The sequence below is a fragment of the Boleophthalmus pectinirostris genome, unplaced genomic scaffold (assembly GCF_026225935.1).
Source record: "Boleophthalmus pectinirostris isolate CB_2022bp ecotype Guang Dong unplaced genomic scaffold, ASM2622593v1 HiC_scaffold_9, whole genome shotgun sequence".
Classification (NCBI taxonomy): Eukaryota; Metazoa; Chordata; class Actinopteri; order Gobiiformes; family Gobiidae; genus Boleophthalmus; species Boleophthalmus pectinirostris.
Window position 1 is genome coordinate 28,065,185 of NW_026571541.1, and position 23,853 is coordinate 28,089,037.

Below are 23,853 nucleotides of genomic sequence, written 5' to 3' on the forward strand. Positions count from 1 at the left end.
AGTGTGTGTTCAGTTTGAGAAAAGAACTCATCCAATGTGATGTCATGTGCTCCACTGTGTTTTTAATCTCCATACACCTTCACTAGACTCATTAGTACACGGTTCCCACGGTCATGGAAATCCTGGAAAAGTCATAGAAATTGAAAATGCCATTTTCCAGGCTTGGAAAAGTCATGAAATGTTGTAAATTCAGTGAAAGTTTTCGAAAAATCATGGTCACATAACTATAGCGTTCTGTTAAATTATCATTAGGCTATTAGGATTATTTCCAAACATATGCGCCTTTTGTTTAAAGAGACGACATTAAATGCACTGACAGTATTTTCAATGTGAAAAGGTGAGTTGAAAGGATTAACATTTCATATTTAGCCCTAAAAGTATGATCAATTCTAGACATGTCGGTGCTGTAATGTCATGGAAAATTCTCTTTAGCGCATGAAAAAGTCATGGAAAAGTTTTTTAAATTTTGTCAGTGAAAAAGAGTGGGAACCTTGATAGAATCATTTCAATCCTCGAATTGCCAGTCTCTACTGAACTAACGGTGAAAGGTAGCTTCATGGCATCACTAGGTGGAACTGGGCATTTTCATCTTTGGAGATGTAGACAGACTAGTAATAAAGGGTGTGAATGAAACCAAACACAACTCTAGATATGAAAGCGAGGGTAAGGAAAGAACAACATTATAACATGGCTTAAAGCTCACAGGAGTCAAATTTACATAATATAGGACCTTTAAGATGCTAAATACTAACCATAACATTCATTCAAAAATATTACATTATACAGTATCGAGTTATAAAGTTTTACAAATTTACAAGTAGTGGCCCTAGCAGCTTTTCTAGTTGTTCCACAGCTCTTTCTTTACTTTACTTTCTATTGTTTTCCTCAAGTTTTCCTCATCTGGCCAGTGACGTACAGTTTTTGACATTTGTTCCCAAGCTCTATACCATTGCACTAAACTACATCTGCGAAATAAGTCAGTAACACCTGACTTGACTTAAGGTTGAGGCTACAGCAGTACAAAGTATGGCCACTTTAGAACATTTTCAAAGCTTAATCTAAATATAATGTGGAAAAAGTAATTGAGAGCGGTGTTGTGACTCTTTCCACAGGCCTGGCAGTTGAGATTCAGTCACCTCATCGGCTACGGGGCCAAGTACTACTCCTACCTGATGTCCCGCGCTGTGGCCTCCATGGTGTGGAAGCAGTGTTTTGTCCAGGACCCTCTGAACAGGTGGGGGCGCTGTTCCACATTGCCTTCTCTGCTCTCACTCTCACTTGCCAATCACCACTCCTCTTCATCATATTTGCTTTTTACAGCTGTAGTTAGAGAACAATATCAATGCTACAAATTTATTAGGGAGAAATGTGACAATAACTGAAATATCGTGATATCGCATCGCCAAAGTCTCACAATAATATCATGAGCCATCACAAAACATCGAATTACAAGTCTTTGCTTAAATGAATAGTTTTGGTGCAGCAATAGCTAAAAAAACAAAGGGAACTACATAGACCATGATCCTTTGCATGCAGACTACATGAAGAAATTATGTTATTAAGCACTTTCAAATCTTAGTTCTTTGGATTATGAGAGAACCTAAATCTGTTTGACATTTTAAGAGGAAACAGTAACATATTTAGAGTTTTATAGGCCTCCACAAAATACTGCAATAAATATCCAACTGTGAGATTTTTATTGTGAAAATATCATGAAGAAAAACATGCAAATCTACAGGGTAATATCTGAGAAAGTACTACAGTTTGATTCAGTGTCGAAAATAATATTCTGTTGATTAAAGAAAGATTGTTTTTATTATCATCTGGCATCGGTATTGAGTCTACTCTTTAGTAAGGTTTGGTATTATTAAGAAGTTGCCGATATGATACATACCTCGATACAGTGAGCTTTTGATTCAATACGATATATTTCAAATCGATGAAAATAATAAAGGCTAAATCATGGGTGTGATGCTAAAAGTTTTTGTTAAACCAGTTCTTGAGCAGAGTTAATATGAAACACAAATATTTTAACTGTCAAAACTGTGAAAATGTCAAATGTGTCACATAAACGAGTTTCCTTACTCTGAACAAGCAACTAAACTGTAGCACTGTGACAAAAAAATGTTGTAAAATATACCAAAAAATACTCATGGTGATATATCGATACAGCAGTCCACGGTATCGATACTGTATCATCACATTAAACGATACAATATATCGATATTTGGATATTTTTGCACACCACTATTCTTTAGTATTGGGATCGAGTTTTAAACTTTAATATCATTACAACACTAGTTTAGAAGAGCTATTATAATCACAACTGCGCGTGACTTGACAGTGCCTAAATCTTCATATAGAGAGGACACGTGCACATTTTCTCATTGTCAGTATATGGACAGGCCATGCCTCATGTTAAAGCTCAGAACCTGCAGAATTCACTCACTGATCTGCACTAGCACTGACCCTGATTAGTGACTGGCTGCATATGCTGCTTTCTGATTGGTTAATTTCCTTGATAACCAAAACATAAATTGAAAGCGTTGACTACTGGTAATCAAATTTGAATAAAAATGTCTGCAAAACCTACCTGATTTGGATTGTTCAAGTTTTGGACAGCATTTTATTTTAAGTCTATAGAAAAACAGCTGCTTATGTTTTTTAGGTATTTGTTTTTGCAGTAGAAGTAGAGTATGAGTCTACACCTTTTGGCAGTAAAGTCTGATTAAATGCAACAGTTCACACGGTGGGCTGGTTAGTGTTGGTGCCATGCAAGCCACAGGGCCCACCTGTTGAGTTTCTCCTGTGGGACAGATGTGTGCTGACAGGCCCCTTTCTGGATACTGTTGAAGTCTGGGCTCAGTCTGGGTCTTGACACACAACATGAGTCTCATATGAAGCGCCTGTCGACTTGGCAGGTGTCTGCAGTCCGTCAGGAGACCCGCCTTATCGCGCCTGCACGCCCCTGGACACAGCTCAGGAGTTGTTTTGAAAATTGAATCCTGCTTGTGTTCAAAAGACTTCACCCTCAAGCACTTCTGATGATTTTTACTTCTTCTGATTAGTCTGTCTGCTCCTCTGCTTTTAAGGCCACAAACTGCAGGCAAAATTTAGTTTGCTCTATTTAACATAAACCTGTTCACGTGGAATTTAATTTCCACCTAAACATGGTTTTATTTAATTGTATCTCTAGATTTATATCAGACATACTAACTTCAAAGGTAATTTTAAATGTACACGCATAAGCCAAAAATTACAGTCTTGTCCTTAAAGGCTGTGCTGTACCTGATTGTTACTCCTTAAACACATGAAATACAAAGATGGTTCATTATAACTGGTCCCAAGTTATTTCCCACTTACCTTATGCATTAACCATGATGCATCCTAATTATTCACCACAGTTTATAAGCGCATTTCACCCGACCAAAAACTGGAATGTCAGTGCGCACTTCCTGTTTCTCAATAAGACAATAAAACCTCTGTCTTGCCTCAGTACAGATATATTGTACAGCTCAAAATTTGCTCAAATAAATGGGAAAAATCGGGTTCAGGGCCTTTAACAAGATTGTAGATCATATTTGTCAGTGTTATGTTGACAACAGAGGGCATTATAAACCTGTTTCAAGCATTCAAATGGAAATGGTCTGTGATGCAAAGTGACATATGTTTAAATATAGATTCATATACATGAAATGCCAATGTACTGTATAAAATGTTTAAAAAGGGCCAAAGAAAAAGAGTAATGATGATTTCATGAATAATACTGACATCAAGTGTAAAATCCTTGACTTTTTGGCTCTGTCATGTGAGTTTGAGCTCTTTCTCCATTCTTGCATTAATTTTTCAAAACAGTTTTCCTCAGACTTTACCCTGCAGCGCTTTTTCATTTTTCTTTCATCATTGTCTGGCAGGCTGAGCTCTCCTGGGCCCTCCTGCTCCTGTCAGGTGTCTGTCTGCTGTCACATGAGCAGATTGTGCCGTGGGGGCATGGAGCAGAGTAGGACAGTATTGTTATCGTGGGCTGCTGTGTCAATATATCGCCAAGAGCATTTGTAGGTTCTCTAAGCATGTTTTTGTGACCACACTCTGTTTTATTGTTTATTTAGTGGAAGGAATCTTGTTTATGCAATACACATTCACAGTTTTGATCATGTGTTTCTTATTAATTTTGTCTGTGTGTGCAGGGAGATGGGCGAGCGCTACAGGAGGGAGATGCTGGCCCATGGAGGAGCCAAGGAGCCTATGCTGATGGTGGAAGGTAAATGCACACATCAACACACAATGCAAGTGAAACAGAGAGGAGGGAGGGGCTTGAGTTTAGTCTGTGGTTGACCAAGACTGCCTGGGACAGTGAATTCATCGGAACGCTCAGTTTTTATTGGATGACATGCTCAATGACGGGGAGCTAAAAGAGGACCTCCTCCAGGACCTCCTCCAGAACCTCCTCCCATCTCATGGAGTAGGACACAAGTTCAGATGTGTGTAGAGCAGGACTGTGCTCTGACAGTGGGGACAGGATTTGAGCCAAGTTCTGAGCAATCGTCTGGAGCTTTGTGTTTGCGTAATAAAAACACATCAATGTAGCTTCAAACACAGCTCAGAGTTATGTGCTGAGTCTTCATGAAGAGCCCTCTGGCTTCAAAAACAAAATGCCACATTCTGAGTCATTCATGACTTCCAGCTCTGAAACAGTAAGACGTGGTCAGAGCACAGGGCGTCATTGGCCTATGGTTCTGAAGTGTTCAGATGATTCAGAAGAAATAGAGCCACCTCCTCGCCCCTGCCCTCCAGCTCTAACTCCCAGTCTAAAGAACACACAGCTGTTTAGTTTGTACTTCTGGACACAACAGGCAAAGCTGTTCTTTAGAGTCTCATAAAAAATTGTGAATTTGATGAAAATCAAAGCTGATACTTCCATGGCTCTTGATGGAAGGCAAGTGACAGCATGTCTGCACAGAGCTTCACAGACCAGAGTCTGGAACAGGACTGTGATGGGCAGGTACAGGCCGCAAGTGGCTTTAATGCTTTCCATGATAATACTGTAATAACACAAGTAGTAGACAAAAGACCCACTTAGTGGAGAGACTGAAAACTGAGCTGATCTTTTAAATAGACAGGAGGAGCTGATCTGCATCAGAGTAATATCATCATTATTAGACCCAAAAGTATGGCCATATTTTTTCATTTGCAAGCTACTCATTGTCTGTTCCTTCAGCTCCTGCGTCTGCATTGACTGGACTTATCAGTCTGGACTGACCAGTCGCAGGGCAGCACTGTGGTTTAGGCAAAGCACCAAAATGAAACAAACAGAGCAACTAAAGAAATAGACAATTTTGTTACATTAGTCCATTTTGTTTTTGATATTAAATCTTCCTCTGAGGGAAGTTGTAGGGTAATGTTGAATGATCTGTTCCACTTTAGTTTGGGGTATTTCCCAGAGTGCATCTGGCTCTGTGCTGTGTGACAGACAAATGCTTCCTCTGCCTTTCATCCTCCCATCATTTCCTCCTCTCCTCACACAGCAGACTGAGGCAGGCCCACACAGGACAGACGAAAGAGAGACATGGCCAATAGTCAAATCAGGTGTTAGCTCCTCTGATGGAGAAAACCACCAGTACAGACCTTGTATAGCCCGATAATCGGTCTGTATCTGTGGAAGCAGCTGGAGTTAAAAGGCGTTATAAAGAATGAGTGATCTGCCTTGATTAGGAATTTAATAGGCTTTAATACTAGGGATATCATAGTCGTCTGGAGCTCAGATTTTGAACTATTTCTAATATTATTTTGATGCTTAATTACTCTTGTGGTGGATAAAAACAGATTTTAAGTGATGATGTGTGATGTGTGATTGCATGATCTGTTTTAAATAGAGTAAATATTGATTTTGGTCTTAAATTAGGACTTTTATTTCACGAAACATGTGGTTTGTGCATGCTCTTCTCGAGGAATTCTTCATCCTTGGTGTCACTTCTGAGCAACTTCGCGACCTCTAGAGGTAAAAGGAGCACCACTTCCTCCTTTGTGTAGCTGTCGTCAGACTTGGCATCAGTTTAAGTTAGAATTATTCTGGCCTTTCTGAATCCCGACAGGATGGTTTCAGTTGTCATTGAAGTCCAGCCTTGTTGATCCATGCAATGACTTCCAGGAAAGTTGCATGGTGCACCCGGTCCTTGTGAAGCGGGGGGTGCGGTTCTGTGTTCTCCATCCCTGCTTTCCGTCAGTCTCTCACAAGTTTCTCGCTCACTCCAAACTTTTTTTCTGCTGCTCGATTATGGTTTTCGGCTGCATATTTCACTACTTGCTGCAGGACAGCGGCTTTTTCTGGAGGAGACATGCGCAGTAGAGGATGAAGTGACAATGGTACAGGAGTAGCAGATAGTGTCACACAAGCCTAGAGCGCTCACTCGCGGCTGTCAATGTGAAAATTTTAATATATAAGTCGCAAAGGAGTATAAGTCGCAGGACCAACCAAACTATGAAAAAAAGTGCAACTTATAGTCCGAAAAAACAGTAAATACAGAAATAGAAGATGGATAATATGAAATATTACAAGCTGAGACAAACACACCTCCACTAGAAAAGTAAAATGGTGCACCTTTTAATTTCAGTTCATTCATCAGGCTTTACAATTACGACAAAAACAACACTATTCATTTTCAACAATTTCCTGTCTCCTTTCCTTGTGAGTGTAATTTATAGTCTTTTTCATCAAAGCACAAGTCCATGTGCTGAAGCATTCATCCTTCCTCTATTGTCTGTGCTGGGGTCAAACGGTTCACAGACACCATCTTGAATCCCTATTACAACATCCCACGCAGAACTTTATCTTTTCCAGAACACCAGCACTTTGTTTTTCTATGTTTTTGTATCATTTCAGATGATATTGATGTTGGTAATATTTCTGTCTTTTTTACGTACAGTTCGCTGGGGAGTCAGGCTGAGCTGTTTCAATGGCTGGCTGCTTGCCTCTAGATGTTCCCAGTGTTGAAATGTAAACCTGAAATGTAGAAAGAGGGAGAGGAGAGATTGAAGCGCGGCGGAGGAGAGGGCGAAAGGGTTATGGAGTGAATGAGTTGAAGCGGGGCAAGTGTGACAGAGGGGGCTTTCATGGGCCTGTATGCTCCCATAGACAAATACAGCAAAGAGAAAATGGATATACGCGTCTATTGTAGCACACTGCTTTGGTTCTTTAATGGCTTTGTCCACTTATAGGGCAAAAATTGAACTAAACTGGTACTAAACGTAGGCTAGACCAGGACTAAACCAAGGTCCAAGGTCCTAACCACATCTGCATCTGGTCTAAACTGGGATTAAACTCAGAACTAGACCAGGATTGAAACAGGAACAAACCAAGTGTATATCTAGACTAAACTAGGCCTAAATTCACAACTAAACATAAACTTGACTGGGACTGGACTGGGACTGGACTGGGACTAGAGCAGGACTAAACCAGGACTAGACCAAGACTAGACCAAGACTAGACCAAGACTAGACCAAGACTAGACCAAGACTAGACCAAGACTAGACCAAGGTCCTAACCACATCTGCATCTGGTCTAAACTGGGATTAAACTGAGAACTAGACTGGCAGGACTGGAAAAGGATTGGAACAAGATTGGAACAGGAACAAATCAAGTCTATATCTCGACTAAACTGGGACTAAACTTGGAATGTAACATATACTAGATCAGGATTAGACCAAGACTAAACCCAAGGTCCAGGGTCCTAACTACATTTGCATTTGGTCTAAACTGGGATCAAACTCAGAACTAGACCAGGACTGGAACAGAATTGGAACAGAACTGGAACCAGAAGAAACCAAGTCTATAGCTGGACTAAACTGGACCTAAATTAACAATTAAACATTGACTTGACTGGGATTGGACTGGGACTAGACCAGGACTAGACCAAGACTAACCCAAAGTTCAAGGTCCTAACCACATCTGCCTCTTGTCTAAACTGGGAATAAACTCAGAACTGGAGCAGAACTGGAACCAGAAGAAACCAAGTCTGTATCTGGACTAAACTGGGCCTAAATCCACAACTAAACATTGATTTGACTGGGATTAGACTGGGATTATACTGGGACTAGAGCGGAACTAAACCAGGACTAGACCAAGACTAATCCGAGGTCTAAGGTCCTAACCACATCTGCATCTGGTCAAAACTGGGACTAAAGTCTGAGCTGGAGCAGGACTGGAGCAGGACTGGAGCAGGACTGGAGCAGGACTGGAGCAGGACTGGTGCAGGACTGGTGCAGGACTGGTGCAGGACTGGAGCAGGACTGGAGCAGGACTGGAGCAGGACTGGAGCAGGACTGGAACCAGAAGAAGCCAAGTCTATATCTGGACTAAACTGGGCCTAAACATAGACTTGATTGGGATTAAACTGGGACTGGACTCGGGACTACAGCGGGACTAGACCAGGACTAAACCAGGACCAAACCAGGACCAAACCTAGTCTAAGACAGACTAAACTGGGACTAAAGTCACAACTAGACATAGTGTAATCCCTCAGTGGTCCAGGTAAGATCCAGAGTGGCTCATGGGCGTATAATAGTCTATGTGCTCTTATGTCCTGTGAATGTGACTTTTTTAGTATCAGTATCTGCTCAAAATCTAGTATCGATACTAGTTTTAGTACCGATTAGTGTCTGATTTGATTTTTCATACTTTTGATAACCCTAGTCAGGATTACTTAAAGGATTATCCATTTTGTGCCGGTGTTTGTGTAATCCACTTTGCCTACTCACTCACTTTCTGAATCTCATATAGAAATGAAAATGTGATGTTTGCATGTTTTGACTCGGCTCTGACACGTTTTCAAGTTTACTCCCAGGCCATTTTATTAGGCATATCTTACTAAGGTGTTCATTCAGTTAATATTCAAATCTCTTAAAGCAGGCAACAGCAGGCCATGGCTGCAACTAAAAAAATCAAGAATACTAATTACGTCTAAGATCCTGCAAAATGTGACATACCTGCAAAAATTATAACTTTGACATGACAGGTTGTCTATGACATAAGGGTGAGCTGTATGGAGACGGGCTGCACAATATATCTATAAGTGTTGATATCACAATATTGGCTGACGTGATAATCGATATCATGCTTTTTATTAATATGTTAAATGAAGATGATTTTTATTAATGATTTTCCAGAATTTGCCTTGATTTAGTTTTAGTTTTTAGTTTAAGTTTTTGTATTTTGACAGAATTTGAGCAGTACATTAAATCAAGGGTCCCCAACCCCCGGGGACCATTACCGGACCGTGGGACGTTTGGTACCGGGTTGCAAAAACACAAACCCCCACCTTTCCAGGCACCTATATAGACCTTGCATCTTGTTGACTGTGTCTTCTCGCATATTTCCCGCACCTCTAAACCAGAACAAAACCAGAACTAAAACCAGGACTAACTCAGAACTAAACCAAAACTAAAACCAGGTCTTAAGTCAGGTCTAAACCAGGTCTAAAACTAGGACTAAACCAGGATTAAAACCAGGACTAAACCAGTACTAAATCAGAACCAAACCAGAACTAAAATCAGGACTAAATCAGAACTAAACCAGAACTAAACCAGAACTAAAAGCAGGACTAAATCAGAACTAATCCAGAACTAAAAATAGGACTAAATCAGAACTAAACCAGAACTAAAAGCAGGACTAAATCAGAACTAATCCAGAACTAAAAATAGGACTAAATCAGAACTAAACCAGAACTAAAACCAGGACTAAAGTCGGGTATAAACCAGAACTAAAACCAGGACTTAAGTCAGGTCTAAACCAAGTCTAAATCAGGTCTAAAACCAGGACTAAACCGGGACTAAACCAGCACTAAACCAGAACTAAAACCAGGACTAATTTCAGGTCTACACCAGGTCTAAAACCACGACTCAACCATGACTAAACCAGAACTAAAACCAGAACTAAACCAGAACTAAACCAGAACTAAATCAGAACTAAACCAGAACGAAAACCAGGACTAAATCAGAACTAAACCAGAACGAAAACCAGGACTAAAGTCAGGTATAAACCAGAACTAAAACCAGGACTTAAGTCAGGTCTAAACCAAGTCTAAATTAGGTCTAAACCAGGTCTAAAACTAGGACTAAACCAGGACTAAACCAGGATTAAAACACACTGCGTCTCCTCCTTTACATATTATGTTATTTTTTTGTTACAGTGCTACAGTTTTGTTGCTTGTTTAGTGTAAGGAAACTCTTTTATACTCAACATTTGACATATTCACTGTTTTGATGATTAAAATGTATGTGATTCATATTAAAGGTTGTATGGAGGATTTTTTTTGTTTTTTTTTTTGTTTCAAGTTGTCAATGATAGCATTATAGAGGTGCAGTAGCCTTGTAATTATGATGACCAAAAAAAAGAGAATAAAAATTCATCAACTCTGGACGTGGTGGGGCTAACTAAACATTTGCCAATAGATAACGACACTGCCTCGTTATCTGTTAGCTGACAGGCTGTCAATCAATCTCCCTACGTTTCTAGCGTAACTGACTTGCCTGCGCGCCGCCGGTACGTGGTTTACGTACGCCTGTCACGCAGTCCACAGACGCAAGCCGCACAGACGCTGTTTACTCCACCAACGCAACAGTTCTTAGCGGCTTTTTTTGACCTATATCTTCCTCGCAGTTAGCACAAAGTTTGTTGCAATGGCAGACAAGAATCCAGGAGCAGTTAGCCGCAAAAGAAAGTCCGTTTTTGAGGTCGCTGAAAGAAGAAGACAAGGGGAAAAGCAGCGAAGCCAAACTAAGGTGATTCTTGAAGATTCATTCCAGCAATGGCGCGACTGAAGCAGACGCAGGGTCTAAAGACTGACGCATTGGTCGCCAAATTACTCCTGGACAGGTCACTTCTGCTTATTATGAAAACGTACTTTATTTCCAAGAGCTAGTCAAACGTTTTTCAGGACACGAAAGCGATATCCTATGTCTGAAAACGTAATTTTCAAGGCAAAGAAAGAGTCCGTTTGCTGCTGCGTGTTGTAGCTAGTTCATTCGCACGGCGCAACCTTCTCTGCACCCTTTCCTGCTCCTGTCCCCGCTGCCCGTTCCGCTCTTCCCCCTGCTCCTCACTTCTCCGGGCACGGAATCTCCGCGCACCGCTCCCCTCTCCTCTCCTCTCTCCCTGCTCCGCTCTTCTCCCTGCTCCTCACTTCTCGTCCGCGAACGAAATGTCCGCACACCCGCTCCCCCCGCTCCTCACTTCTCCGCCTTGCCTAACCAACACTGTAATTAGTTGTTTACAAGTCATGTGCAGCGCACCGGCTGTAAACAAACCTGTTTCTGGCGTAAAGAGGAGGCGGGAGAAGGCGTTTCTACGTAGGGAGCTGTAGGGTAGGGGGCGTGGTTTCACGCATGCGCAACATTTGAAAAAGGACAAACAGTCGCTGGATTTCTCGTTCCTTGGAAAATCCTCTATACAACCTTTAACTTTGCACAAGAAGTGGTTTAACAAAAACTTTTAGTATCACAGTCATGATTTAACCATTATTTTTATTGAACCGTATCGAATTGATTTGAAATGAATCGAATCAAACTGAAAGTGCACTGTATCAAGATATGTATCGTATCGTGGCCTATGTATCGAGATATGTATCGTATCGTGGCCTATGTATCGAGATGTGTATCGTATTGGCAACTTCTTAATGATGTCCAGCCTTTGTAACAATATTATAACACAAGAGTCGATTCTGTTTAATATAGGACCTTTAATATATCTCTTTTTTTTTTTTATCTGTATGCTGTCATTGTTCCCTTCACACTGGCCTGTTGAGTCTTCGCCACTTCCAGTTTTGTGTTTGGTTTTGGTCTGAGCACAGGCTTTGAGGCTTTGGGGCTTTGGGGCTTTGGGCCTGTGTCTGTGCCTCTGCAGCTTGTCTCAAGCGTGATTTGTGGGAGACGCTTCCTCTACTTCAAAGTCCTTCATTAAAGAGCTGTGCCTGAAGCGAACTCGGGTGACCGCCTAGAATGTCGGGAGCAGTCATGTGCACACTGGATTTCACACAAAAAATCTACAAATCTGTTAAAAATACTTTGATCTGATTGGTTCTTTTATTTACGCTGTGTACATTTTTCTGGGTGGAGATGTTATTGAGACCAAACCAGACCAAGTTACAGGTCAGATCTATGGAAAGGAAACCCCGCTCACAGTCACAATACACGTTTTTGTATGTATTTTTGCGCTATAAAACCACCTACAATTTAATAAATGTAAAGTAGAGCTGTTTAATGTCAGACTGTGGAACATTCAAGGCAGAGCAATGACATATCCATAAAAACAAGAAGGTGATGAACCCCAAGTAAAAAGTTACAAGTGCTTCATATTCTTCTAATTATAACTTTGTTTGCTGGAATAGTGCGTGTGATTGTGATAGGTTTTTCAGTTGAGTTGTAGTTGCAGTCAAAAGTTGGAATTTACAAAAAGATACATCCAAAATACTGAGCCAATTCACACACGAGGAACACATTTTTCTGACAGTTAAATATTCATATTTATTGTCAAATAATAATGAAAAATGTGGCTCTTGTAAACAGTTTGGTGGCTCGATCACAGTTGTAATTACTTCTACATTTGTCACATCTGCTGCCTGTGTTCAACAAGGAAGTAAAATTATGAACTTCACCAACTTCACCAGGAAAGACAATAATACTTTAATTATTATAATCAAGTTACTGTTATTAAATGAGTAATGAGAACTGCCACTTGGACTTGAATTTGAATCTGCCAGTGGAGTTAGTGCAGTTTTGTTATTATATCGGGCTGTAAGCTATACAGCAATGGATTGTAAATTAAAAATACCCAGTGGTGGATGAAGTACTCAATTTTGTTACTTAAGTAAAAGTACAGATACAGGGGCAAAAGATTACTCACATGAAAAATCTACTTAAGTAAAAGTATTGTACCTGTAAAGTACCTGTTTAAAAATGTAGTTTATAAGAGTAAAAAGTATAAAAATATTTTGCATTTATTTTTTGAAAATTAAAGCATCAAATGTAAGAAAAAAAACTTTAAGTGATTCAGCTGATTTCTTAAAATGTGGTTTGCTCAAAATTGGAACATTAACTCAAATGAAATGTGCTAAAATAAGTCTCAGCTTTTTCAGCAGGTCTCAAACCATAAAGAAAAGTACTTTTTTACTTTTCAGTCCAGATCTAAAATGTAGTGGAGTAGAAAGTACAGACACCTGCTCTCAAATGTGTAAAAGTAAAAATGTATCCTCTGCCAAATGCATGTAAGTAAAGTACAGATACCTAAAAAGTTTACTCAAGCATTGTACTTTTACTTTAGTACTATGTTACCTTCCACCACTGGAAATACTAGACAGACTAGAAATAGCTTAGAACAAGACTAAACCAAGACTGGAACAGGACTAAACCAAGTCTACAACGGGACTAAACCAGGACAAGTGTGAACGCAGCCTCAGAATCATCATTTGCGTCAGAGCATTTAAAGATCGATCATAAACCACTCTCTGACTGACTGACAACTAAAATGAAAAGTGCTCTACTTGATTTTTATTCTCTCAAAAATCAGAACTACAAAATTTGTTCATTTTAAATGTTTCAGAGCCATCCAAAGTGCTTTTCACAACCCTCAGAGACCAGCCGTCACAAAACACTAACCACAACAAGCTCCTCTAGTATGCTAACTGCACACTAACTGATTATCGGACAATAAAGCAGATGCAGACATTAGCACAGACAGCAGAAATATTTTGACCTCAGAGCTGTGTTTGCAATATATCTGTACTGGGGCAAGACCATAGACTATATTGTCTTAATACGGACTGGCGGAGTTAAATAGAGCTTTATTAGTCCATGTACCATTTGTTCTTTTCAATTTCAATTAATTACGAAACAAACAATAAAATGGGAATGTTTGTTATGTCATTATTTTGTTTTAGTGTCAAACAAAAAAACAGATTTTGACTCCTATTTCCAGTATTTAATTTAAAGTTTATTTCAAATAACACCAATCAAAAAGCAATCATTGTGCTTATTTCAATTTTGATATTTTATTCTCTTCTAGCAGCATAACGTTCAGAGTAAATAAACTAGAGGGAATAAAATATCAGAATTTAAATAGGCACCGAGACTTTAAATTAAATATTGGAAATGGGGTTGGGTTTTTTTGTTTTGTTTTTTTTTTGTTTTTTTTTTGACACTAAAGCAAAATAATGAAATGACAAACTGTTTTCTCATTGTATTGTTTTTTTTTGTTCTTACTTGAAATTCAAAAGAACAAATGGTACACAGACCTTTATTTTATATTTATTTGTATTGTGTTATCTGTATTGTACAGCACTTTGGAAACCTGTTTATGAAATGTGCTATATAAATAAAGTAGATTGGATTGGATAAAGTAGTGGACTAAAGGAGTGTGGCGTCACCAATAGCGTTCGGCTCCAGTCAAATGAAGCTCATCGAGGTTGACAGCTGAAGGAGCGAATTTGGGGCTCAGTTCCATATTAGGAATAGGAATTTATGGCAATTTGTCAACTGGACAAATATTTATTTAGGTAAAAAACATTTCTCAGCTCAACCAAGCTGCTTCTTGAGTTCTGGTCAAAATGCTGGTGGACACTGCCTTATGAAATCTGCCTGAAGGGAAGAGCTAACTACACTGAAACTACTCTTAAACTAACACCCTACTTGTTCATAGTTTCTGTTTGTTTTTAGGCCTGTTCATCTGTACGTTTGCATCCTAAATAAACCTTTGTCCAGTTGACAAATTGAATTTCTCCTTTGCCATGGATTCTACCTGGACGACTGAAGGATTCTTCATACAGTAGGAATTTCTTTATGGTCAAATAGTAATATTAAAACACCAGGATTATATAGAGCGGGTTAATATGAACATTTTAAGACCAAAATGATGAGGCGCACTGCAGCAGTTCCATAGAGAGAAGGGGCAAGTGATTTGGAGCTTGTCAGTGGATCCAGAAGCGTCTCCATGCTCACTTCCTGTTCGGAACTCGGTGGATAGTGTATGAGCAAGCTGCATTTTGCTGAAATACATGGAAACTAAGCAGGTCAACAGGTCCAATAGCTGCAGGCTGAGGTGGGCTTTTCTCGTCCCCAGAGTGGTCATTAAACTGAGCTTAGAGCCATAGAGGTCATTTGATCGATAGACATCTCCCACCACCCTCCGAAGAAATAAACAAGTCTGTCCATGCGTTATCCAGCGAGAGAGGAGAATTCAAGAAACATGCAGATGAGACCTTTATCAGAGAGAGCTGTGGTTAATACAGGAAGTGCTCCACTGTGCTTTAAACTCCATACATCTTCACTAGAATCATTTGGAGAACTCCCCATTGCTACTGAGCAAAAGGTAAAAGGTAGCATTCAACTTGGAGAAATAGACAGACTCAAACATGTGTAAATGAAATAAAACACAACTCCAGGTATTTTTTTTTATGAGGGAGCAAAATTTTAACATGCCTTTAAGCTCATAAGAGTCAATTTTACATAATATAGGACCATTAAAATATCATGAGCAGAGACTTCAGGGTTGAGAATATTAACAAAAAAGTGAAAATCAGTGTAATTGTTCATTCATTTTTTGTAATTTTTGTGATCTTGACGTCTTTTTGCATTTGATTTAGAGTCTGCATGGTCCAATTATGACTTGTCACCAGTATTCAGTTGTAGCTCTAATTTGAATGTCGAATTTACAAAGTTGGTTTTACTCAAATGTTCCACAGTATCGCATTAAACATATCTATCTCGCATTAATTCATTTACAGGTGCTAAAAATAAATAAATAAATAAAACATGCAGACTTGTGTGAGCAGGCTTGCATCTCAACTGACACATGGTTGTTTCGATGTTTGTTTGACATACTATCGGGACAATTCTGGCAAAGCAATAGCTAAGCAGGTGGCTGACCGTTCACAAGACAAGTTCCGTAACTAACTATGACCCTAGGAATTCTGAGATGCATGGGTGAATTTAGAAGTTGACTCGAAACTTGGAAAATCTGGAACAGCACAGATCTGCCCTGCAAATGGCTCTGGAAGAAGCTGTGGACAACTCCTGGTCCATTCAGCAGAAGATGGACATCAAAACCATGGCCTCCAAACTACAGGCTGAGGCTTTGAGGGAAAAACAAGAAGAACTGGCCATGGCAAAGGAGCAGATCCAGAGTCTGGTGCAGGAGCGGAGGCAACGGAACGCCCAACTCTGTCTGCAAAACACAAAGATCTACAGCCTGCAGGACCAGCTGGAGACAAAGGAGGAGATGTTCAAATTGGTGAATGATGAACTGAAGACCAGCTATGGACCGCTCAAAGTCACTATCACCAGGATGGAGGCTCTGAGGCAGGTCTTAAGACAAGGTTTGGAACTGAAGGAGCAGAACCCGAAACAACATCTCTGCAGATCGATCTCAGAGAGGAGAGGGAGAGGAGTGGAGCTCTGCAGGAAGAGCTGAACAAACTGCAACTTCTGATAAAGTCTGCAAAGGAAGAGAGGGTCCAAAGTGAAAAGAACATTGAGGAGCTGAGCAAGGAGGACTCTCTTTACAAAATGAACTGAGAGAGGAGCAAGGGAGGAACCAGCAGCTGGAAGAGGAAGTGATACTGTATAAAGATGTCTGCTGAAGATTAAGAGTCTAACCTGAAAACAGCATGGATGAGCTGAGCAGACACATCACAGCTTTTCAAAATGAGTTGAAAGAGAAGAAGGTTCTGAACAAGGAACTTCAGAGCAAAATCTGCATATTGCCATTGGACAAACAAGCTCTGAAGACCAAGTGTGAAAGCTCTGTAGAGAAGGCAAGGAGAAGCTTGGAGCAGCAGGCATGGAGGTGAGCTCGGAGAAGAACAGAGAAACCAGGCACTGCACTCTAAACTTCTTTCAGATCCTCCAGTACAGTTTATCAGCCAAACTGAGCGGAAAAATAAGAAACTTCTGGAGGAGAATCACACTGACATCTGACAGAGCCCTGGCAGATGGCTTCACAGATTAAGCGCTCCACCACAGAACCACAGAAAGCCCTCACGAAGACTGAGGGGCACCACAGACCAAGCAGCTTCAGACTGAGGGCAGGCAGGTGTTCATCAGACACATCGGGGTCCTCCTCAACCCCAAACACTAGGCTCCTAACGCCTGCCAATTTATTTTACCTGCATTACAAAAAATAAAAAAATGTGTGTCAAATAAATAAAATCTGTTCTGTATGATGCTTTATTTTAGTATTTGGGGTGGGACCATTCTGTTTTGTCAAGATGTTGATACACGGGTCACGATTCCATTTTATTTCAGTTTTTGTCTGGCCCCAGAAGAAAATATTTACTTACTTACTACTTACTTAAAACTGAACTTTTCAATAAAAACCACAGTTATCCTAGTGTTCGAATGTGTGTGCTTGTCTTGTGGTTGGATCCGTGTGGCGGTCGGCCCGTTGTGTGTGCGTCTCCTCACAGCAGCCCCTCTGTTGTTTTGACTGGGAGGTTATCTGTGCATTCCTCTGCTGTTCCCCCGTGATAGAGGCTCCACTGCTCTACAGCCAGGCCCAGACACTCATACTACGACTACTACTACTACTACTACTACTACTACTACTTATTGTTTGACCTACAATTACTACTATTAGGACTAATACTACTAATACTGTTTTTACTACTGCTACTGCTATTGGAACTACTACAATTCTACTACTGCTGCTGCTACTAGTACAACCTACTTACTACTACTTATCACCTACCTGATACTGGGTAATACTACTTCCTCTACCTACTACTACTGGTATTTCTGCTGCTGCTGCTGCTGCTGCTGCTGCTGCTACTGCTGCTACTACTACTGCTACTGCTACTACTAGCTTGACCTACTTCTAACTACTTATTTCGACCTACTATCTACTTCTTCCTACTAACTACTACTACCACTACTACTACCACCACTACTACTGCTACTGCTGCTGTTACTACTTCTACTACCTCAACCTACTTATTACTATTTATGACCTACATGCTACCGGATACTACTACTTCTTCTAACTACTACTACTGCTATTTCTGCTACTACTGCTACTACTGCTGCTGTTACTACTACTACTACTACTGCTGCTGTTACTACTACGACTACTACTACTACTACTACTACTACTACTACTACTTGTCCAGTCTACTTGTAACTACTTACTTTGACCTACTATCTACTTCTACCTACTTACTACTACTACCACTACCACTACTACTACCACTACAACAACTACTACTACTACTACTGCTACTGCTGCTGTTACTACTACTACAAGTCCGACCTACTTCTAACAACTTACTTCAACCTCCTATCTACTTCTACCTATTACTGCTACTTCTACTGCTGCTGCTACTGCTACTATTTTTATTATAGTCTGAGACCTGGTGAAAAGGCTTAGGGTTTATTTTTAACACGTTCTTGGTTTAAGCAAACACAAATATACAAAAAAAAAAAAACATTTAGGGAAGAATTGATCAATTCCATTGATTGATCTGTTGAACAAAATTCAGCACAAACCTGTATCAAAATCACTACATTTGAAGCTTTATTAGAGCACGAAATCTGCACTAAATACTTTTACTTTTTACTATTTACATACATTTTTAAGCAATACTGTAATACTGTAATCTTTTACTTTTAATTTGTTGTTTAAATTGAGTATTTTTTGCAGTCTCTGTACTTTTACTTAAGTAACAAAATTGAGTACTTCTTCCACTACTGATCATAACCAAACTCATCGTGATAATTACCGATGCTATGACAGGTCAGACACACAAAAAGATGCCTCAGAACTAGTTTGATTGATGGGCTTTCCTTGATATTAAATCCCAGTCCTGCTCTTGAGTCTATAAATCTGAGTATTCTGGTGACTCTCGTATCTCCTCCAGCCCCACGTCTTTCATGTGGCTCCATGTTCCCAGGATCCAGGGGCTGTGCGGTTAGTGGGACCCCTGTATGTGGGTATCAGCTTGTAGCCGAGAGCCAGGGCGCGTCTGTAGTGTAAGAAGAAACCATAATCCCCCAGATTTTGGACTTCAAATGTAATCGGTTATTGAACCGCATGCCCTCTCAATAAGATCCCAGTGTTTAAATCATTGTCGTTTTGTACCAGTTTGCGCATCATTTGTAGATCTGTGGAGTCGTGGATTAGCGTGTGCGTGTTTGGAGGTGACCCGCTCGCTACAAGAATGAGGAGGGGAGCGGCTGTTTACATTGGCAGCCACACAAGGGGAAATGAGGGACTTCAAAGCAGCAGCGCAGCTCCATTGTAAAAAGAGCAAGGGACCGGTCCACGCATGAGCAGACTAACAGGCTAACAGGCTAACAGGCTTGAGCAAACAGTTCCCAGGGCTCACAATATGTTTTATAGAGCTGGAAATGCTCTCAATCTGTTCACCTTTCTCATGTGTTTTGGTGGGGCTGCCATAGGGTGACCAGAATTTCACAATAAAAAAACTGGGAAATCCCTGGTTTGGGTTGGTTGGTAATAATAAAATTGTGAAATGAGTGAGTAATTATGGAGAAATGTTCTGCACTACTGCACTGTTGGGCAAGTTACTTCAAAACTGTAATGTGTTATTTATTACTTTTTACTGTCATTTCAAAGTAATTTGTTACATTACAATATTACTGTATTTAAAATGTAGGGCATTACATGACTATTGCATTACTTTAAAGGGCCTGTCTCATGCAAAATCAACTTTTCAGAGCTTTCTACCTTCTAAGAGTGATGTGGGCCTTATATATGTCGCCGAAGTGTTTTTTAGATTGATTTGGCGTTTTGTTTTGTTTTTTAACAAATTGCACTGTATTTCTGCCACCCTCCCACGTGACAACGAACTAAAGCTGCTACAACGATGACGCGGCCAGCTACACCTATGACACGTCTGAAGTAGCAGAAAGTTCTTCACATCTGCCCCCCTCCCTCGCTCCACCCCCTCCGCCCTGCCTCCTCCATTGTACATGATATTATAAGTTTATCTACTAGCGTTTATCAGTAATGTTCAGCTGATGCCGACGCGGTGCTTGCGCTTCGTGCACCTCCAAGTCCTTGTCCCATTCCGGGTCCACCATGATGAATACATTTTATTCCTACCACTATCAGGGCACACGTCTGTCTCCCCCTCCCTCCCTGAGATGGCGGAGGAAGGGCGGCTCACTCAGAGCCTACGTCACGTTTGGAGGGTGGAGCCTGTGCTTTCTCAGGACGGGCGGGGGGATGAGCAGTAGTCGGTCTTTCATAGTTCCTGGTCTGTGACTGCTTCCAAGAAATCAGTAAGATTTCATTATTATTGTGTAATGGATGTTCCAAAACCCAAACTGTGCTTGTATATGTGCATAAGATACAATGTAAAAAGAGTTATTTCGCATGAGATGAGCCCTTTAAGTTACTCTCACCAAAATAACTGTTGCTGATTGTGAAATAACAGTCAGTGAGCGAAGATGCTTAACTTTTGCGCTGTATATGGACTTGAAACAGGACTAAACCAGGACTGAACTGAGGACTGAACCAGAACTAAACCAGGTCTAAACCAGGACTAAACTTGGACTAGGACTTGGAACCTAGAACTACCCTTGAGAGAACCCCGAGCCCTCGGAGCAGGGTGTCCGCAAAGTGCGATTGGGTGTCGTCTACGATTAGCCCTGTGGAGTGTGGAGTTCTGTGTCGGTCCTTTTGTCCGTTGCGGTCTACGCGGTCACACCTCCAGGCCCATCCTGACACTCAGAACCATAACTTTGGCATTTCACCACAACTAATATGATGATGATGAATGATGATGATGACGATGATTTTAGCGAAATTGTATGAAGAAAAGCGAAAAACCCACCACTTTAATCCAGGTTAAAAAAAGCATTGTAACGCTCAATACTGACATTTGTACCGAGTAAAATATTAAAATTTTTTTCAAAATGGTAATGAGTATAACATGTAAAGTTGGATATGGCACAACTATATCAGAATCCCCACAAAAGAATGAATTATACCTTAGCCCTAAAGCTTTAACATTTGTGAGTCACCTCTGAAGCTGGCACACAAGTAGAGTTCAGTTTCCATCTCAGTCTTATGTTCCCTGTATATTTGATCTGTTTTTAAGCGGACATTTTGTGTGTGACAGGGATGCTGCAGAGACGCCCCACCCTGGAGGACTTTGTGGACGCTCTGGTGTCAGAACTCAAGCCCAACTTTGAGACTTTCATCATGGACTCTGAAGGCTGAAGACCCGGACTGCTCCTCAGGCTGCTCCTCAGGTTACTGTCAGAACATTTATGACTCCACCGACTTCTGATGGTTTTAATCTCTGAAAAAATGGACTCTGCCAGAAGAAACAATATAAAATGTTTAAGCTGTACACACTGACCTCAATAAAAATAACTTGGCTTGACAATTACTGCTGGAAAAGTATCAATAAGCTACTCCAGTTCGATGTGCTACTCAAGTCCGCCCAGTGTTCACTCTCTTTGACATTTAAGATTTTATCCCCACAAAAATACCACAGTTTGGTCATTTTTTAGCTCTCAAATTTTACTTCCTTCCTGGAAATCGTGACATAACACTGGGGAATTCCTTTACCCCAAAACTTACACATACGACTTATTATTTGACAACAAAAAATCAACACCTTTATTTTGTTGAAATCATTTTTAAAGTATCAGAAAATTTTGTGGTTTTTTTGTATGTAAATTGGATCAAATTCTCCCTATTGTGCTGTTTTTTCTTCTTAATTAGTGTCAAACTATAATTTATATAAAACTACAGAACTGATTCTCTGCTGCTGCTTCATGAAGGCAGAGGAAATGGGAAATGCAAAAACATTTTTAGCGCTTAAAAGATCTATATCACGCTGTTTTCTGATCTATGTTAAAATGCTGTTTCTTCATCTCAAACATTCACACATGTTTAACACAAACTCTTTTTTTTCTCTCAAACTGAAAACCCTGTGGGAGCTGTACAATGCCCAGATCTGATAATTAAGAGTTACTCAGACATGTGTAAATGAAACAAAACACAACTTTAGTTATGTTTTTGAGGCGTTAACAGCATTATAACATGGCTTAAAACTCACAACAGTCAATTTGGTGTAATATAGGACCATTAAGCCTTAAGTTGAAAGCTGTACATGCATTAATTAGCTCATTAAGTATGATTAGTCAAACCTATTATAGCGTGGCTCATAAAACTCTCCTTCTTACAGTAGGTCCTTTAAACTGCTGCCAGTATTTTTACAGTGACTCAATAACAGGCCAATTTCCCATTTTTATTTGTATTTGTCAGATGGCGCTCACTCCCCTCAATCAAATATATGGCCCTGTAATCTTCCATGAAACTGTAATTGGCCCGTTATGATGTGGACTGATCTTTAATAACAGCTTTCAGCTCAGTGAGTGCCGCAGTATTGTTTTTTCCTGGTCAAATCAGCGTGTGAAAGAATGGCTAATCTGTTCTTCCTGTCATGTGACCAGTGTTATGGTTCTAGATTAAAGCGCCCCTCATGTTTTGTCTGTCTGGAGCTTACACAGGGAGACCGGTGCATTTCTATGTGATTATCGTAACGCCATTTTGAAAGCCATCACACTTTGTCCAACTTTATGTAAGAGTATGTTTAAGAATAAATATGTTTTCACTGTGAAGATGGGGCATTTAGTCTGTTTTTTAAAAGTGTAAAGATGTAAAATTTCTGTTATTGGGTTTGTCACCACTTATCTGGAACGTTCTACAATACGTCATTAAACTTACAGTATTTTCCGCACTACAAGGCACACTTGAAAGCCTTTAATTTCATTAAAAACAACTGTGTGCTTTATAATCCAGAGCGCCTTATATATGAATTTATTTGGGTGTCTTAGTACGACTTTAGTAAACTACAAAGCCGTTCCACTTGCAGCATTACGGCTACTGTAGTCAGGAGCATCGCGGAGTAATACATACTGTGATTCCATTTAATATCAAAATACCACCTGTCAAGAGACACGCTTACAACGCCGACTTCAAACTCAAGGCTTTTATAAAGTTAAACTGTGAGCTGTATGGGAGCAGTGGATTAAAGAAGGCGAAGACATTCACCAAGACGGAGACAGTGCAGAGCAACTTATGCTACAATCTCCAAATGGATCATGGACACCTGGGCTGGATCAGTGTCAACTGTGGTCCGAGCTTTCACCAAGACCAGAATCATCACTGAACTGCCAGGGAACAGTAACGACACTGACTCGGATAATGAAGAGAGGGATGTGGGCGTGCTGGATGCCGTAATCGCCCAACAGTTTGAACAATTATGAGTTATTGTGAATATTCTAACAATTTAGTGGTTTTTTACATGTTACAATTGAACAAAGTTGAGAGTTATTGTGAACACGTTAAACAAAGTTTGACCGACTTATCTAACTGTTGTGTTTCGTTTAATGCGCCTTATAGTCCGGTGCAGTTTATATGTGAAAAAAGTTTGAAAATAGCCAATTCAGTGACAGTGCGCCTTATAATCCAGAGCGCCTATAGTACGGAAAATACAGTATATCTTCAAGTTACAGGTTAGATCTGTGGCAAGGTGAATCTGCTCACCGTAAAAATGTATGATCAGACAACTACAATAAACTGATTTTTAGGTCAGGTAGAAATCTGATCACCTTTTAGATAATCAATTGATTTAGTATCTGTCCTATTTAGAGGAACAAAGAATTTTTTTATTTAACATTTATTTATTTATTTTTGCCGCATTATTTTGCCTTTCTTGTGTAAGTAAATGTCAAAACTTGCACAACTGATCAGATGCAACTGTTTACTAGACATTCCAGTAATCTGATAACTCCAGAAATGAGATAATGATCAGATTTTGTGTGCATGTAAAC

At 40.1% G+C, this 23,853-nt stretch overlaps 1 protein-coding gene across 1 annotated transcript in view; it reads left to right on the plus strand.

Moving 5' to 3' along the window:
• The window catches only part of LOC110171875 (mitochondrial intermediate peptidase), a 49,386-nt gene extending 26,748 nt beyond the window's left edge, over window positions 1–22,638 (plus strand). Inside the window, exons 16-18 of the mRNA XM_055166704.1 lie at window positions 1,113–1,234; window positions 4,188–4,261; window positions 21,126–22,638. Coding sequence (XP_055022679.1) covers window positions 1,113–1,234; window positions 4,188–4,261; window positions 21,126–21,226 — 297 coding nt within the window. The 3' untranslated portion in view covers window positions 21,227–22,638. The remainder of the gene's footprint in view (window positions 1–1,112; window positions 1,235–4,187; window positions 4,262–21,125) is intronic.
• The last annotated feature ends 1,215 nt before the right edge of the window (window positions 22,639–23,853 follow it).